The sequence below is a fragment of the Thamnophis sirtalis genome, unplaced genomic scaffold (genome assembly GCF_051295495.1).
Source record: "Thamnophis sirtalis isolate CommonGarterSnake01/CBP01778 unplaced genomic scaffold, rThaSir2_p1.2 scaffold_2, whole genome shotgun sequence".
Taxonomy (NCBI): domain Eukaryota; kingdom Metazoa; phylum Chordata; class Lepidosauria; order Squamata; family Natricidae; genus Thamnophis; species Thamnophis sirtalis.
The window spans coordinates 1,480,537-1,496,397 of record NW_028261382.1 but is presented as its reverse complement, the minus strand read 5'-3'; the positions used below and the strand labels follow the sequence as shown (position 1 = coordinate 1,496,397).

The 15,861-nt window shown below is 45.3% G+C and overlaps 1 protein-coding gene across 1 annotated transcript in view; it reads right to left on the bottom strand.

Moving 5' to 3' along the window:
• Positions 1–15,612, bottom strand: part of TRPM1 (transient receptor potential cation channel subfamily M member 1) — a 39,868-nt gene extending 24,256 nt beyond the window's left edge. Inside the window, exons 1-11 of the mRNA XM_087703962.1 lie at positions 15,370–15,612; positions 11,919–11,998; positions 11,547–11,742; positions 10,711–10,924; positions 9,509–9,633; positions 7,755–7,926; positions 6,308–6,482; positions 4,906–5,029; positions 2,582–2,654; positions 552–652; positions 1–66 (exon numbers count right to left, since the gene is read on the bottom strand). The exon at positions 1–66 is cut by the window's left edge and continues 108 nt beyond it. Of these exons, the coding sequence (XP_087560088.1) occupies positions 1–66; positions 552–652; positions 2,582–2,654; positions 4,906–5,029; positions 6,308–6,482; positions 7,755–7,926; positions 9,509–9,633; positions 10,711–10,924; positions 11,547–11,742; positions 11,919–11,998; positions 15,370–15,492 (1,449 nt within the window). The 5' untranslated portion in view covers positions 15,493–15,612. The remainder of the gene's footprint in view (positions 67–551; positions 653–2,581; positions 2,655–4,905; positions 5,030–6,307; positions 6,483–7,754; positions 7,927–9,508; positions 9,634–10,710; positions 10,925–11,546; positions 11,743–11,918; positions 11,999–15,369) is intronic.
• Positions 15,613–15,861: the final 249 nt, after the last annotated feature.

Below are 15,861 nucleotides of genomic sequence, written 5' to 3'. Positions count from 1 at the left end.
AGGGGCGGGAGATTTCTTCTCCTTTTCCTGAGGTGCCCCATCTGCGGGAGACAGACTTCCCAGGGGCTGGAGAGGAAAGAACACCAGACACATAGTTGAATAATGGCGGAGGGAGCGGGGGGAGTAAGAACAAGGGACTCCTTTCTCTTCCATCCCCAGCGGAGATGATCTGAAGGTCTCCAGTAAGTGTGAAAGGACACTGGAGGTCCTCCTTTAATCTTCTCATGCAAATTTGGCTGGTGGTACGGCAGGAAGAACTGGTTGGACAACCCCAGATGTGACGAGGGAGAGAGGCTGAAAAGTAAGCACACACTACACTCGGCCAGCTACAACACAAGGCCTTTTTCTTATTGCGGCATTGCGTAGACTTCTGGCGGGCAGCCTGGACTGGAGATGGTTAATGCCAAGAACAAATCCCTCTGGTTATGGAGAAGAAGGCTAAGATAACTAGCAGAAGAATCCCACCCAGGATTCTCCTTTCGAAGGTAAAACTCTGGTTCTTTTTTTTTAGATACCAAGAGGAGGAAGTTTAAACTCTAAGAAATCTTTACCGGCCAATGGTGCCCAAAGACGAAGATCTGGCTACGGGCAATATCGACCCGGTTCCAAGCCAAAGCTAAACTCAGCTGATCCGGTGCGGAGACGTTGGTTCCTAAGGAAACAAGGAGGGTCAAGATTTTTGTACCAATGCAAGGACGGACTGGTGCAGTGGCGAAATAGCAATAGCAATATAGCAATAGCAGTAGACTTATATACCGCTTCATAGGCCTTTCAGCCCTCTCTAAGCGGTTTACAGAGTCAGCATATCGTCCCCAACAACAATCTGGGTCCTCATTTTACCCACCTCGGAAGGATGGAAGGCTGAGTCAACCCTGAGCCGGTGAGATTTGAACCGCTGACCTGCTGATCTAGCAGTAGCCTGCAGTGCTGCATTTAACCACTGCGCCACCTTGTAATGTGAAATGTAAAAAAATATTGCCACCGGTTCTCTGGGCTCGGTGGGTGTGGCTTGGTGGTGGTGGTGGGAATCATGCGACTGGGTGGACGTGGCCAACTTTCTTTTTTTAATTTTTAAAGCATTTTTACTACCTATTCGCCCAAAACGATAGTAAAAAATGCTTTAAGAAGTTTGGGAGGGGGGGTGGGAGGTTGTGGGAAGCTTTTTTAAAAAAACTTTTTTTTCTTTCCAAAGTTTTTTTATTTTTTATTCTCTTACATACCATTGTAAGTATACATTCGCATAATTGTTATCCTTCTTTACATTTGTCATTCTTACACATTTATTATTCCATTTAATAGGTTATAATATACAGTTTGGGTTGCTTTATTTACCATCCCTTCCACCTGTTGTAACACCACCTCGTTTTCCATTTCTTTTCTCCCTCCCTCCCTTCTCTACTTCCTTCCTTCCTCCTCTCCTTCCCCTTCCTTCTTCCCTTACCTCTCCCCTACTCCTACACTTCCCCTTCCTACCCTCTTTCTCTCCCTTCCACCCTCCTCTCCTTACCTCTTTCTTCTTTCCCTCCTCTTCCTCTTGTTCTCTCTCTCTCTCTCTCTTTCTTTCTTTCTTTCTTTCTTTCTTTCTTTCTTTCTTTCTTTCTTTAGCATTTTTTTACTACCGGTTCAGGCGAACAGGTAGCAAAATCAACCTTTAAAAAGTGAACAATTGGTTCCCATGGTTGCACAGCACAGCTGATTGTCATGCAATCTTTTTCCCCACTTTTTAAAGCATTTTTTTCCTGCCAGTTTGGATGAAAAGGCAGGGGGGGAAAATGCCTTAAACAGTGAGGAAAAAGCTTCTGACGATCGCAAGGTTCACAGCTGTGAGCCGTGCAATTCTCGGAAGCTTTTTTTTTTTTTTACTACCATTCGCAGAACCAACGACAACCGTCCCTACCGGTTCGTGCAAACTGTTGCAAACCGATAGTATTTCCCCCCCTGGACTTGTGGCTCTAATGCCCAACCTATCTTTTGTCATGAGTTAAAATAAAAATAAGGATGTATTATTATTATTTTCTCAATATCTCTATTCTTTGTGTCAACTCCACCCAGTTGAGTGGTTAGAGGAAGTTAGAACTTCAAAGGTTTCAGTAAAGTATCTTTAGTGATAGTTTTGGGGTCCATGCAGGTCTTGTACGGAATTTCCCATGAGTTCATATAGCAATAGCAATATAGCAGTTAGACTTATATACCGCTTCATAGGGCTTTCAGCCCTCTCTAAGCGGTTTACAGAGAGTCAGCCTATCGCCCCCAACAATCTGGGTCCTCATTTTACCCACCTCGGAAGGATGGAAGGCTGAGTCAACCCTGAGCCGGTGAGATTTGAACCGCTGACCTGCTGATCTAGCAGTAGCCTGCAGTGCTGCATTTAACCACTGCGCCACCTCGGCTCTTCATGACAGCAGAATCTCTTTGAAGGATATCTGAAAAGCTTCTCTCCAAGGTTCTTCCCATTTGCCCTTTAGGAGAGAAGCTGCCAATGGACTTGACTTCTCTCCCTCGATTGTTCAAGTCTCCCCCCTGCCTTCCATTCCTTTCCCAGCCCCTCTACGCCTTCTCACTCCCTGCATGCGAGGCTCACCTTTAAGCAAGGCTGTTAGGATGGACATCTCAATATCTTGCTGCCCTTCCGATCCCATGCGGAAGACCGTGATCTAAAGACCAGCAAAGAAAAACCATGAGGAAAAGCAGAAGAACATTTCCACGTTTCTCTTTTGTGCACTGAAGGCTTCAAGAATTCGATTGAGAGCCAAGGTGGCGCAGTGGTTAAAAATGCAGCACTGCAGGCTACTGCTAGATCAGCAGGTCAGCGGTTCAAATCTCACTGGCTCAGGGTTGACTCAGCCTTCCATCCTTCCGAGGTGGGTAAAATGAGGACCCGGATTGTTGTTGGGGGCGATATGCTGACTCTCTGTAAACCGCTTAGAGAGGCCTGAAAGGCCTATGAAGCGGTATATAAGTCCACTGCTATTGCTATTGCTAAAGATTCGGTGGTTTCTGGGTGTCAAAAAACAACTTGACGGTACATAACCAGTCACCCAATTGCTACAAAAATTATGGCTATTGCATAATGGATGGCTCTGCACTGATCAAGTATTTACATCTCAATTTAACATTCTGTAGAGAAAGAGATATTTTAGAATCAGATACGTGTCTACTTCTAAAAGAAAGGGGAATTGCTAACAAATTTTAATTACTGGCCATTAGACTAGCTGAAACTTGGCTTGGCTTTCTTGCCTGCATATGGATTTTCCTCCCCAATCAATAGCAATAGCAGTTAGACTTATATACCGCTTCATAGGGCTTTCAGCCCTCTCTAAGCGGTTTATAGAGTCAGCATATCGCCCCCAACAATCCGATAGATAGATAGATAGATAGATAGATAGATAGATAGATAGATAGATACATAGATACATAGATAGATGGATCGACAGCAATAGCAATAGCAGTTAGACCTATATACCGCTTCATAGGGCTTTCAGCCCTCTCTAAGCGGTTTACAGAGTCATCATATTGCCCCCAACAATCTGGGTCCTCATTTTACCCACCTCGGAAGGATGGAAGGCTGAGTCAACCCTGAGCCGGTGAGATTAGAACCGCTGAACTGCAGATAGCAGTCAGCTGAAGTGGCCTGCAGTGCTACACTCTACCCACTGCGCCACCTCGGCTCAATCCTTAAGTGTCCAACCAGAGGGACGTGGTGAAGGATTTGATTCTTAAACCTTTTCCTTTTCTTTAATATGGAAACAAGGATAAAGCATAGAGCATAGTTCAGAAGCCTTAAGGAGGCTTGCTGGATTAGGCGGGAGAGGAAGAAGGAATGAGCAACAGAGAATGTCCTCTCTGCACCCATTTATCTTCAGGAAGAACACAGGGATTAAGAGTTAATCTGACCAGATTCTCATAACCTCCTAACTGCTATTATCATGAGGACAATTGTGGAGGGGGGAAAAGGCATTCACTGATGGAGGCTTTTAAGAAGGACAAGCTGATTATATCATCAGAAGAGATTCCCTAAAAAAACAACCCAAAACAGATGTCCTTTTGGGTTGCCGTTTGATATCTGTGGCTGTTGCTCTCACTCGTTGCTCAGGGCAATTAATCTGGCCCGGTTAATCACAAGGTGGCTGCCAGATTTCCTAAAGATGCCCCAAATCATAATTAGCGAGTCGAGTTTCCAATACAAAACCAGTGATTTATTAGGAGGCTCCATTAGGCAGGATCTGTTCGCAGCCAAGCCTGTGCTTCGTTTGGTTTACTTCTGAACTTTACCCCTGTTCCTTCCCGCCCCTCAGTCTGTGTCCTAAATCACATTACCCTATGAGATGCAGCCCTCCCAAACCGGCTGCAGTAACCTGAGATCCGACTCCAGCCGACAGTATGCGTGGAATGCCCTCCCCCCCCCTTTCGGTCCCCATGACAACACTGAGGACTGATTTGAACTGGGCCTGGCATTTCCCTTTGCCACTCAGGGCCCACCAAGAACACGGCAGCCAACACTGACAAGGCCGTAAAACAGAGGCAAATAATGTTCCCATAAATGCTCCTGCAATACAAGAGTGGCCTAGAGTGCTCGCCTCACAATCAGGAGGTTGTGAGTTCGATCCCAGGTAGATGCAGACATTTCTCTCTCTGGGCGCGATGAGAATATATCTGCTGAACAAAACTCCGCACTGGCAACAGGGAGAGCATCTGGCCAGTAAACACTCAGCTTCATTCAGCTGCCCAGGCTTCATCCCTCAAGGGATTATGGGGTCATAAGAAGAAGAAGAAGAGGAGGAGGAGGAGGAGGAGGAGGAGGAGGAGGAGGAGGAGGAAGAAGAAGAAGAAGAAGAAGAAGAAGAAGAAGAAGAAGAAGAAGAAGAAGAAGAAGAAGAAGAAGAAGGAGAAAAATAAGAGCCTTACAAGTTCTTTCTTCTTCATACACTCCATGAGAATCACAAAGAGCTGGTGGGCCTGACTCCGACTGTAGTTGAATGTTTTCTGAATGGTGACCAGCAGCTGGTCCCGAAGAGATTCATTTATTATGCTGAAATTGAGGGAGAGAAAGCGGGGGGGGGGGAGGATGTTAGGCTTCAGAAATCAGGAAGGTGATGTTAGATATTATGTATTGTCTATTATTCTAGCAATATTATTCTAGCAATAGAAGAGAAGGGTTGGATTGTGGGGTCCTTGGTGGTCTCTCAGCTGGGTGGATTTTCCTGCAGATGTTTCACAGCCCAACTGCAGATGTTTCACAGCCCAACTAAGGAACCTCGCCACCCAACAATCCAATAGATAGATAGATAGATAGATAGATAGATAGATAGATAGATAGATAGACAGACAGACAGAGACAGAGACAGAGACAGAGACAGAGACAGACAGAGACAGAGACAGAGACAGAGACAGAGACAGAGACAGAGACAGATAGATAGATAGATAGATAGATAGATAGATAGATAGACAGACAGACAGAGACAGAGACAGAGACAGAGACAGAGACAGAGACAGAGACAGACAGAGACAGAGACAGAGACAGAGACAGAGACAGATAGATAGATAGATAGATAGATAGATAGATAGATAGATAGATAGATAGACAGACAGACAGAGACAGAGACAGAGACAGAGACAGAGACAGAGACAGAGACAGACAGAGACAGAGACAGAGACAGAGACAGAGACAGAGACAGATAGATAGATAGATAGATAGATAGATAGATAGATAGATAGATAGATGATAGATAGATAGCAATAGCAGTTAGACTTATATACCGCTTCATAGGGCTTTCAGCCCTCTCTAAGCGGTTTACAGAGTCAGCATATCGCCCCCAACAATCAGATAGATAGATAGATAGATAGATAGATAGATAGATAGATAGATAGATAGATAGATAGATAGATAGGCAGAGACAGAGACAGAGACAGAGACAGAGACAGAGACAGAGACAGAGACAGAGACAGAGACAGAGACAGAGACAGAGACAGAGACAGAGACAGACAGACAGACAGACAGATAGCAATAGCAGTTAGACTTATATACCGCTTCATAGGGCTTTCAGCCCTCTCTAAGCGGTTTACAGAGTCAGCATATTGCCCCCAACAACAATCCAGGTCCTCATTTTACCCACCTCGGAAGGATGGAAGGCTGAGTCAACCCTGAGCCGGTGAGATTTGAACCGCCGAACTGCAGTCAGCTGAAGTAGCCTGTAGTACTGCACCCTAACCACTGTGCCACCTCGGCTCTATAAAGGACGCCCTCCCCAAATAAAAGGGCAAAGGGCAAACCCACCTGTGCCCCACCCCTCTTGCCCCGGTAGCTCACCCGCCTTCTTCTGAGTACTTGTGTGCGAATGATATAATGTCCGAAGCTCTTCCACTGCCGTCGCAGATGACCACGGGAAGCGGGGGCTCTTCGCGCAGGTATTCCAAGACAATGGAGATCACATTGGGGCCACCTTCAACTACCAACCCCACCACGGGGACTCCTTGCCCCAGGCCTGCAGAAGGAACCAAGCACACCATCAGAGGCCAACAAAAGGTTTCCAAGCTATGGAGGCCTCCAGTTCTCCACTGTGGCACCGTTTTATTGGAGTCCGCTTTTACAATATATTGCACATAATTTTGGGTGCAGAATAGGAATAACAGAGCTGGAAGGGACCTATATCCCCCAAGCAGCAGACCCTCTAGCATTCCAGACAAGGGGCACTTCCTTAAAAGCTCCAGTGTTGGAGCCCCCACAACTTCTGGAGGCAGGTCATTCAACCAGTTGATTGTTCTCGCTGGCAGGAGAATGTCGCCTTCATCCCAGGTTGCTGCTCTCCTCGATTAGTCTCCATCCATTGCTTCTTGTCCTGCCTTCTCCTGCCTTGGAGAACAGGTTGACTCCCTCTTCTTTGTGGCAGCCCCTCAAATGTTGGAGGACAGCTATCCTGTCGCCCACAGCCCTTATTTTCATTAAACTAAACCAGTGGTGGGATTCAGCCGGTTCGCACCTATTCGGGAGAACCGGTTGGTAACTTTCCAAGTAGTTCAGAGAACCGGTTGTTGGAAGAAATCGCCTTTTGTTTTTTCCCCACTTTACAGGGATAATCCTGGAAGGAAGGAAGGAAGGAAGGAAGGAAGGAAGGAAGGAAGGAAGGAAGGAAGGAAGGAAGGAAGGAAGGAAGGAAGGAAGGAAGGAAGATTTAGATTAGATTTAGATTTAGATTTAGATTTAGATTTAGATTTAGATTTAGATTTAGATTTAGATTTAGATTTAGATTTAGATTTAGATTTAGATTTAGATTTAGATTTAGATTTAGATTTAGATTTAGATTTAGATAGATTTAGATTTAGATTTATTTGTATGCCGCCCTTCTCCGGGAGGGACTCAGGGCAGCGAACAACTCAAAAGGGGAAAGGGGAAGGAAGGAAGGAAGGAAGGAAGGAAGGAAGGAAGGAAGGACAACAACACTTTCTTATATACTGCTTCAGAATGCTTTTCATCCCTCTTTAAGCGGTTTACAGAGTCAGCGTCTTGCCCCCCACCAATCTGGGTCCACATTTTAGGAAGGAAGGAAGGAAGGAAGGAAGGAAGGAAGGAAGGAAGGCTGAGTCAACCTTGAGTCAGTCAGTATCGAACTGCTGGCAATGGGCAGAATTAGCCTGCAATACTTCATTCCAACCACTGTGCCACTGGGGTTTTCCAAGCCAAGGAAAGCAACCATGCCTGGTCATTGTTATGGGGGTTAGGGCCTTTGGGGGCAGAAGACCTCAACCCCCTCACTTACGGGTGTTGATTTTCTGCAGAGAGATGTGCTTTTCCAGCTGGCGCCTCAGTTTCACCTCTGCCCCGTATTTGCCCAGGGTGCCATTGTCGGCGAGGATGAAATGCGTGTGGGAGCTGTTCAGCACACAGAGTTTGCTGAGAGGGTTTGACATCGTCTGATAAAGCTTCGTCACCTGTCAAGCAGAGAAGCGAAGGGTTGTTTGAGTGCAGCAGAGGGCCCCACAACCCCCAACCCACACCGATGCACTTGTCTCTGGCTGTCATGGGAAATGAAACGGGGGGGGGGTGCCCCTCTGCAGATCTCCGCCATCCCAGAGATGATTTCCCAGGAGGAAGAATGCCAATTAATAGGAAGCTTTAACGAGAATGCCATCAGCCAGCCAAATATAAATTCCCCCAGGCAGATGGCCGTTGGCCTCCTCTCCTGGACGAGGTGCCCAGATGCAAAGGAAAAGGGGGCAGATTTGCAGCATTTGGGAGCAAAGACGGGGCGGCCCCCGTGAAATCCACAACAGAGGTCGCGGGCAGCCCAAAGCTTGAGATGGATTAATTTAATTCTAGCACCACTCGAATCCTTGTTTCCTCCCCCAGCAAATAAATAAAAGCTTTTTTGAACCAAGGCCATCTCTGGTGGAGGACACTTCCTGGAGGCGTCGGGGTGAAAAGGGTTGAAGTTCAGGGGGATTCTGGTTAATCTGAAAATGCAAGCAGAGATTTTCCCATCTCCAGTTTGTGCCCTCGTGCGAAGAAGGGAAGGGAAAACCCCACACACCACTTTGATCCGTTCAACTCTCAGCTAGGAGTTAGCGCTGCCTGAATGGGAAAGTGACAGCAAAATTGCGGCTAAGCACGAAGCAGGAACTAAAAAATGAGGCAACAGAAAACTGCACATTAAAATGATTAACAGATTAACAGAGTTGGAAGGGACCTTGTAGGTCATCTAATCCAGTGGTTCCCAAACTTGGCAACTTTAAGACTTGTGGACTTCAACTCCCAGAATTCTCCAGCCAGCATAACTGACTCTCTTGTCATCCCTTCCTCTGCAATCTCTCCACTTAGACCAGAGGCCTTCAAACTTGGCCACTTTAAGACTTGTGGACTTCAACTCCCAGAATTCTCCAGCCAGCATAACTGACTCCAGCAGAGCTGGCTGGAGAATTCTGGGAGTTGAAGTCCACAAGTCTTAAAAGTTGCCAAGTTTGGGAACCACTGATTCTAGTTCAACGACCCCGCTCAAGCAGGAGATCCTACACCATTTCTGACAGATGGGAGGAAACAACAAACTCTTGAGGATTTTTGCCCAAGGACCTTCTGAAGCAACTCAGATGGGTCCTTAGGGCCTCCTTGGAAGCAAGCAAGGGAAGGTGGAGCTGATGACACCTTGGAGGAGGCCATCCAAAGATCTAAAGCTCTCCTGTTGGATGCTCTTTGGCGAAATCTGCCTTGCTTGGTAGGATTGGGAGGAAAGCTTTAGAAGACGCAATGATTGTGGACCGTAACTTTGCAATCATGGCATGCCTACTGATTTGGGGTAAGGAAGGGCATGAGGGAGGCTTCCACAGCCCCCTGAATCAAATCAAATCAAATCAAAACAGGCCAATCCCTTCCTTACTTTAACAATTTATTTTCCAGTAAGGAAAGAAGGTGATAGAGAAATACCGACAGTTACAAATGAAAGAGAACAAGAAGCTGGAAAGAAGTGGGGGGGGGGGAACTTGGTTAAAAACTCCCCAGAAATGTGGGGGCAAGGCTCACATCTTTGCCAAGCAGATCTTCCTTGTTTTCCACAATGCCCCACGGGGCAATGCCAACAGCACAGATGCGTCCTCTGGACTTGGAAGAGTGGTCTTTCAGGGCATCTCCGACGTGGCGAATGATTCCTGTGTGAGGGAGGAGACCAGTGCATTAGCCCCTGGGATGCTTGCGTACAATTCGGAGAACATTTTCTCCACGAAAGGCCCCCACCCCTTTCCCATGGATGGAGACAGTCCCGTTAGGACCCAAAATGGGTATCTTCTTGAATGGCCAGATGGAAAACTGGTTTCACAATGATGGTACCCTTCTTCAATTCTCTGGGGGGGGGGAGGTCAATTGTCCACAACTTTTAGAAGTTCCACCAAATCTTTGGGCAGCGTAGACTGTCTCAAGTTCATTGCTTTCTTGGCCTTCCAGCAGATACTCATGGCTCATCCCCAGTGCAATAGTTATTGTAGTACTTGGTCTGTCCTTCAAAGCACACAATATTTGGTGGTCCTGTACTGAGGCCACGAAATACTGGAGAAGGATTCAAAAATGGCTAAAAGAGGTTACTGGGGCAAGCATGGAATGGAGACCCGAGAACCTTCTACTAAGCATTAAACCAGAAAACATAAGCAGTTCAATATGGCATTTGAGCCTACATATAATTGTGGCCGCAAGAATAACCTATGCACAATTTTGGAAATCCACTACCATACCGTCGGAAGATGCTATAATTAAAAAGATCTATGAATGTGCAGAAATGGACAGAATGACGGGTTGGCTGAGAGACAAAGGAGAAACGGAACATTACCTTAGCTGGAACTTATGGTAGATGTGGGCGACAAGGAGAAGAGCAGGGACTTAAAACGGGGAAAGTTAAAAGTGAACATGGGTATTGTAATAGATCCCTGAATTTTGTAATGAGAAGATGTGGCTTAGAGACCTAACAATGAGGAAGGAAAGAAAAAAGTTGGGCTGTGAATGACTGTCACCGCGGGGGGGGGAGGGGAGGGGGGTTTGTATGTTTAAAATTGTATTTGTATTTGTATGTTTTACTCTTAAAAAATGTATAACTAATAAAGATTATTTTTTTAAAAAAAAAGCACGCAATATTTCTTTCTCTTTGGGTCTCCCACCCACACAAACAACCCCTGCTAGAAAGCATGGCATTTACCCCAGAGGACTTCCAAGGTGATGGACAGCTGACCATTAGATACCTGTACTGACTCCTCCAGTGAAAATCCAGGCCCCCGTGGTCATGGCAGCCTTGATGAGCCCCTTCCCAAACACTTGCTTAAGTTTGGGCTGCAGCTCAAAGTTCTGGAGCCCCCCGTGGACGGATATTAGGAGCTTGGGGAGCTCCAGTTGCCATTCCTTCACCATGAGTTGGAGCAGCAAGTCCGGCTTGGTATCATAGGACACTCGGATGTACTGCAAGACAAAAAGGACGCAGCAACGTTGCTGGATCTGATCAACATCCTAGTTAGCTCAGCTCCAATCTTGGTTTCCTTTCTGGCAAACCAGCTTGGTGGGGAAACAGTTTGAGCCTAGTCTAGGATTTTCTTTCCCAGATGTATTTTATGGATTCCTGCCAGACGTGGGAGAAGGAATGGCAGAACCTGGGGGCAGAGTTAAAAGAGGGGTCAGCCCAGAATCCCTACATAGCCACAAGCAGACCAAGTCCAACTTCCTTTCAAGTCCGTTTCCCCTTATCTCCTAGAAGGTGCTAACCATTAGTTGAGAAGATTGCTTCTCAGTGAATCAGATTAGTTGGACCTTCACACATGGATTTGGTCATTTGCACCTGACACCAGGAGCTCTAAGCCTGTCACCAGCGGCATATTTTATTTCGTGAACACAATTTGACATTTTGGGTAGCCTTCAGATTTTCTCAAAGGTCCTTTCTTTACGTTGGCTTCCACGTTGGCTTGGGTGGAAACCTTGGCATTGCCTAAGGATCGATGTCTTGAGACTCTCCAGCAGAAGATCATGGAGAAGGCCACCTTGGGAAGCCATCACAGACCCTTCTGAAGAACCAACCCTTCTTACTTACCATGGACTTATTGATATGACCTCCACCTTGGAACTCCAGATTTCCAAAAGCATCGGTGGGGAGAGCGTGGGTGTGTTTACTGATGCACCATTTTTCTGGCTGGGCCTCCGACTGCTTTGTTGCGTCTTCTCCATCCTTGCTTGCAGCTTCAACCGGAATGGGGATGTGTTGAAGGAGGAGTTGACCGCAGCAGCACCTGTGTGGCCAAAGCAAAACAGAGACATGAAACCAGACTCAGCGGCTGGCGCCAAACCACTTTTCTTCCTTTGGCTATCCAGGGCTGTTACCCATCTGAAGATGTTCTTCACACCAGTTCTTTAAGAAATCAGTTGATGACAAAGAATTACCAATGCAACACCAAGACAGAGTCACCTGGTGGGATCTTTGCTGTTGACAATGATGCGGCAGCATTCTCTCTTGAAAAAGGTCTTCTCTATCCAGGCTTTTTGACCCTGAAAGTGGAGAAGCAATTCGGTCTTGGCACGGAAATTGACACCAGGAGAAAGGAAGAGATAGGAGGAGCATCATATTGGATTTAGATACCCACTAGGGCAGAGGTCTTCAAGCTTGGCCACTTTAAGACTTGTGGACTTCAACTCCCAGAATTCCCCAGCCAGCATAATTTACTCTCTTGTCATCCCTTCCTCTGCAATCTCTCCACTTAGATCAGAGGCCTTCAATCTTTGGCCACTTTAAGACTTTGGGACTTCAACTCCCAGAATTCCCCAGCCAGCATAATTTACTCTCTTGTCATCCCTTCCTCTGCAATCTCTCCACTTAGATCAGAGGCCTTCAAACTTGGCCACTTTAAGACTTGTGGACTTCAACTCCCAGAATTCTCCAGCCAGCATAACTGACTCTCTTGTCATCCCTTCCTCTGCAATCTCCCCACTTAGATCAGAGGCCTTCAAACTTGGCCACTTTAAGACTTGTGGACTTCAACTCCCAGAATTCTCCAGCCAGCATAACTGACTCTCTTGTCATCCCTTCCTCTGCAATCTCTCCACTTAGATCAGAGGCCTTCAAACTTTGGCCACTTTAAGACTTGTGGACATCAACTCCCAGAATTCTCCATCCAGCATAACTGACTCTCTTGTCATCCCTTCCTCTGCAATCTCTCCTCTTAGATCAGAGGTCTTCAAACTTTGGCCACTTTAAGACTTGTGAACTTCAACTCCCAGAATTCCCCAGCCAGCATAACTGACTCTCTTGTCATCCCTTCCTCTGCAATCTCTCCACTTAGATCAGAGGCTTGATAGAGGAAAAGATGGATTCAGATGATAGAGATGTTGGATGGATAAAGAAGGGAGAATGTGCAGTAAAAGAATAAGCTTTCATTTCAAAGTTGCTTAAAATATCTTTTGCAAAGCATGCAAAGTTTCCGAACTATAGAGTGGAAACTTGAGAGTTTGATTCTTTTATGTTTCGATGTTGGGTGAATGGGATCATGTGATCATCATCTGCAGATTTCACAGCTGGTTTCCGAAAAGCAAAGTCAAAGAGGGAAGCCAGATTTGCTTAACGGAGCATAAATCCTTTCTTTCTTTAGTCCCTTTCTCTGTTGCCTCCCCTTAAAAGAAATCTCAAAGCTGTTTATCAGCCTGCCTGAAATGGTTACTGAATGAACACATTTTGGAGATTCACCCAACATCGAAACATAAAAGAATCAAACTCTCAAGTTTCCACTCTATACTAAGACACCAAAATAAAATAAAATAAATGGAACCAAACTCAGTTCGGAAACTTTGCATGCTTTGCAAAAGATATTTTAAGCAACTTTGAAATGAAAGCTTATTCTTTGAACACTTCCACACATTAGCCAAGTTTTAAGTACATTAATCCAAATAAAACTGCCTAACATTAATCTCTCTCTCCCTCTCTTTATCCATCCAACATCTCTATCATCTGAATCCATCTTTTCCATCTATCAACTCTATCCCATCTATCCCATCTATCTTATCAATCTGTCCTATCTATCTATCTATCTATCTATCTATCTATCTATCTATCTATCTATCTATCTATCTATCCATCCATCCATCCATCCATCCATCCATCCATCCATCTATCTATCTATTTATCTCAGCATTCACACAAAAATACCTCACCACTGCCATACCACCAGGTCTTCTGATCCAACTCTGCCTGATTCAATCAATTCATCCTCATCAATTTGTTACACCTAATTTCAATTATTACACATCTTGTTGTTGTTTAAAAGGAACACAGGCAAATGATCTTGAATAACCATCACACACAGAAAAATTGTTTCAGATATCAACACTCCTACTTGTTATTCCCTGGAAAACTGTACCAACTAAGTTCCTGGACCTCTTAAAAAAAATAGGGTAGGCATGGAATTGAACGTGGAGGTTTCACTATTTTGATCCCTGAGGCTTAAGAGGCAACATTGTCTTGTCATCTCCTCTTCGTGGTAGAACTTCCAAAACTCTCAGTTGAAGTTAGGAGTTCCACCACTTTAAGAAAACCGTGAGTTGTTTTTGGATTCAGACCAATGAAACCCATCCTTTCCCTGCCTGGAAGGAGTTTCCATCTCATGGAAAAACGTGACACAACACATCAACTCTTGATCGTTCTCCAATTGATTAAACCTCCTTTCCTCTCTCTAAACAGGAAGCTTAGAGCCAATCCAAGAATAGTGGCTCTAAGACTTGTGGACTTCAACTCCCAGAATTCTCCAGCCAGCTATGCTGGGTGCACAAGTCTTAAAGTCCACAAGTCTTAAAAAGTTGCCAAGTTTGGGCACCCCTGTTCTAGAGGGAGTTTAGGAAGTTCTCTTCTAGATACAGTCAGTATCTGAGCCTACCACCCATCTAGTTTGCTTCTCTAGACCTTAGATGACCTTATCTTCTTTTTTTTCTGGTGAATGTTTTTCACTTTGTTTTTCCATAACCACTCTCACATCATTAATCTTACAGTGTGCCATCTGGGTACAGTCTTCATGCCATTCATTTTAACAGTTACATCATTTTTAATCTATTTATATCTTGCCTTTACCTTTACATGTCGATTGCCTTTTAATTCAACTCCTCCCCTATAATTCTACCCTTTCCCCCCCCAAATTATTCAATTTTCTGTTTCTTTTTGTCTATGTTCATTTTTTATCCAGTGATAAAAAACATCCCCATATCTTAATAATATTCTGGTTTTTCCTTCTCTTTAACTGCCAAACATTAATCTGTTCATTTCTGCGGTGTCTAATTTTTTTTTTAATTACCTCTGAGGGAATTTTCCCCATTTTCCAACTTTGTGCAAATACAATTCTAGCTGCAGTTATTTACATGAATAATTAAACATACATTTTCTTTACTATCGTTCTCTGGTAGAATACCCAATAAAAACATTTCCGGCTTGAAATCAATATGCTGCTTTATCGTCCTTTCCAACCACATGCAAATTTCTGCCCAATGTTTTTTGATGACATTATCTTCTGACATTACCGCCAGCCTGACCAATAGATTCTGGGAAGTCAGCCAACTGTCCCCCCTCCAAAAATAGCAATAGCAATAGTAGTTAGACTTATATACCGCTTCATAGGGCTTTCAGCCCTCTCTAAGCGGTTTACAGAGTCAGCATATTGCCCCCAACAACAATCTGGGTCCTCTCCTCAACAGTATGAAGACAGTTTCCAAGGGAAAGCTCTCAACTCCATCTCAGAATACCCCTCACGGGGCTCAATCCAAAACCTGCAAGAATAAAAGCAGTGGGACACCCCCATCTCCACTGAGCTGCTCTTCTCAGGGAGAGCTTTCAGGCCCCGCTCCAGCGCGAGGACTTTTCTTGGCCAAAACAGCCACCTTACCTTCTGGGATCCGGATATGGAACCCTTCAGAGAAGTACGTTGGAAGGAACTGCTCATCCTTCGGACGGAGCCGCTGAGTTTCCCTCCCGGCCCCTTCTTGGTTCCTAAGCCTTTGGCCTCCATGGCTGGCTAGTATTTACCAACCCAGCCAAGGCCGGACCTCATTCAGACATAGCCCCCGTTGGGGTTGTCTGAAGCCAGTTTAGAAGGTGCTTCATCCCGACGGAAGCCATAGGAGGCGAATGTCTCTCCTTGTTAGAAATCTGAGCGATCCCAAGCCAAGTAAATCAGGAATATGAGACAAAGACGGGCATAAATCTATGTTTCTACCCCCTCCGATAACTCCCCCCCCCTCCAGATTTTCTATAATCGGGGCTTAATGCACCCCCCCCCCGCCCCATTCAATGGTTTCCAGTGGAGAGAGATTTAATAAATGGTGATTGAAGGTAAATCTACTTTAAAAAGCATCAGTTCCAAAGGATTTTTATCCCA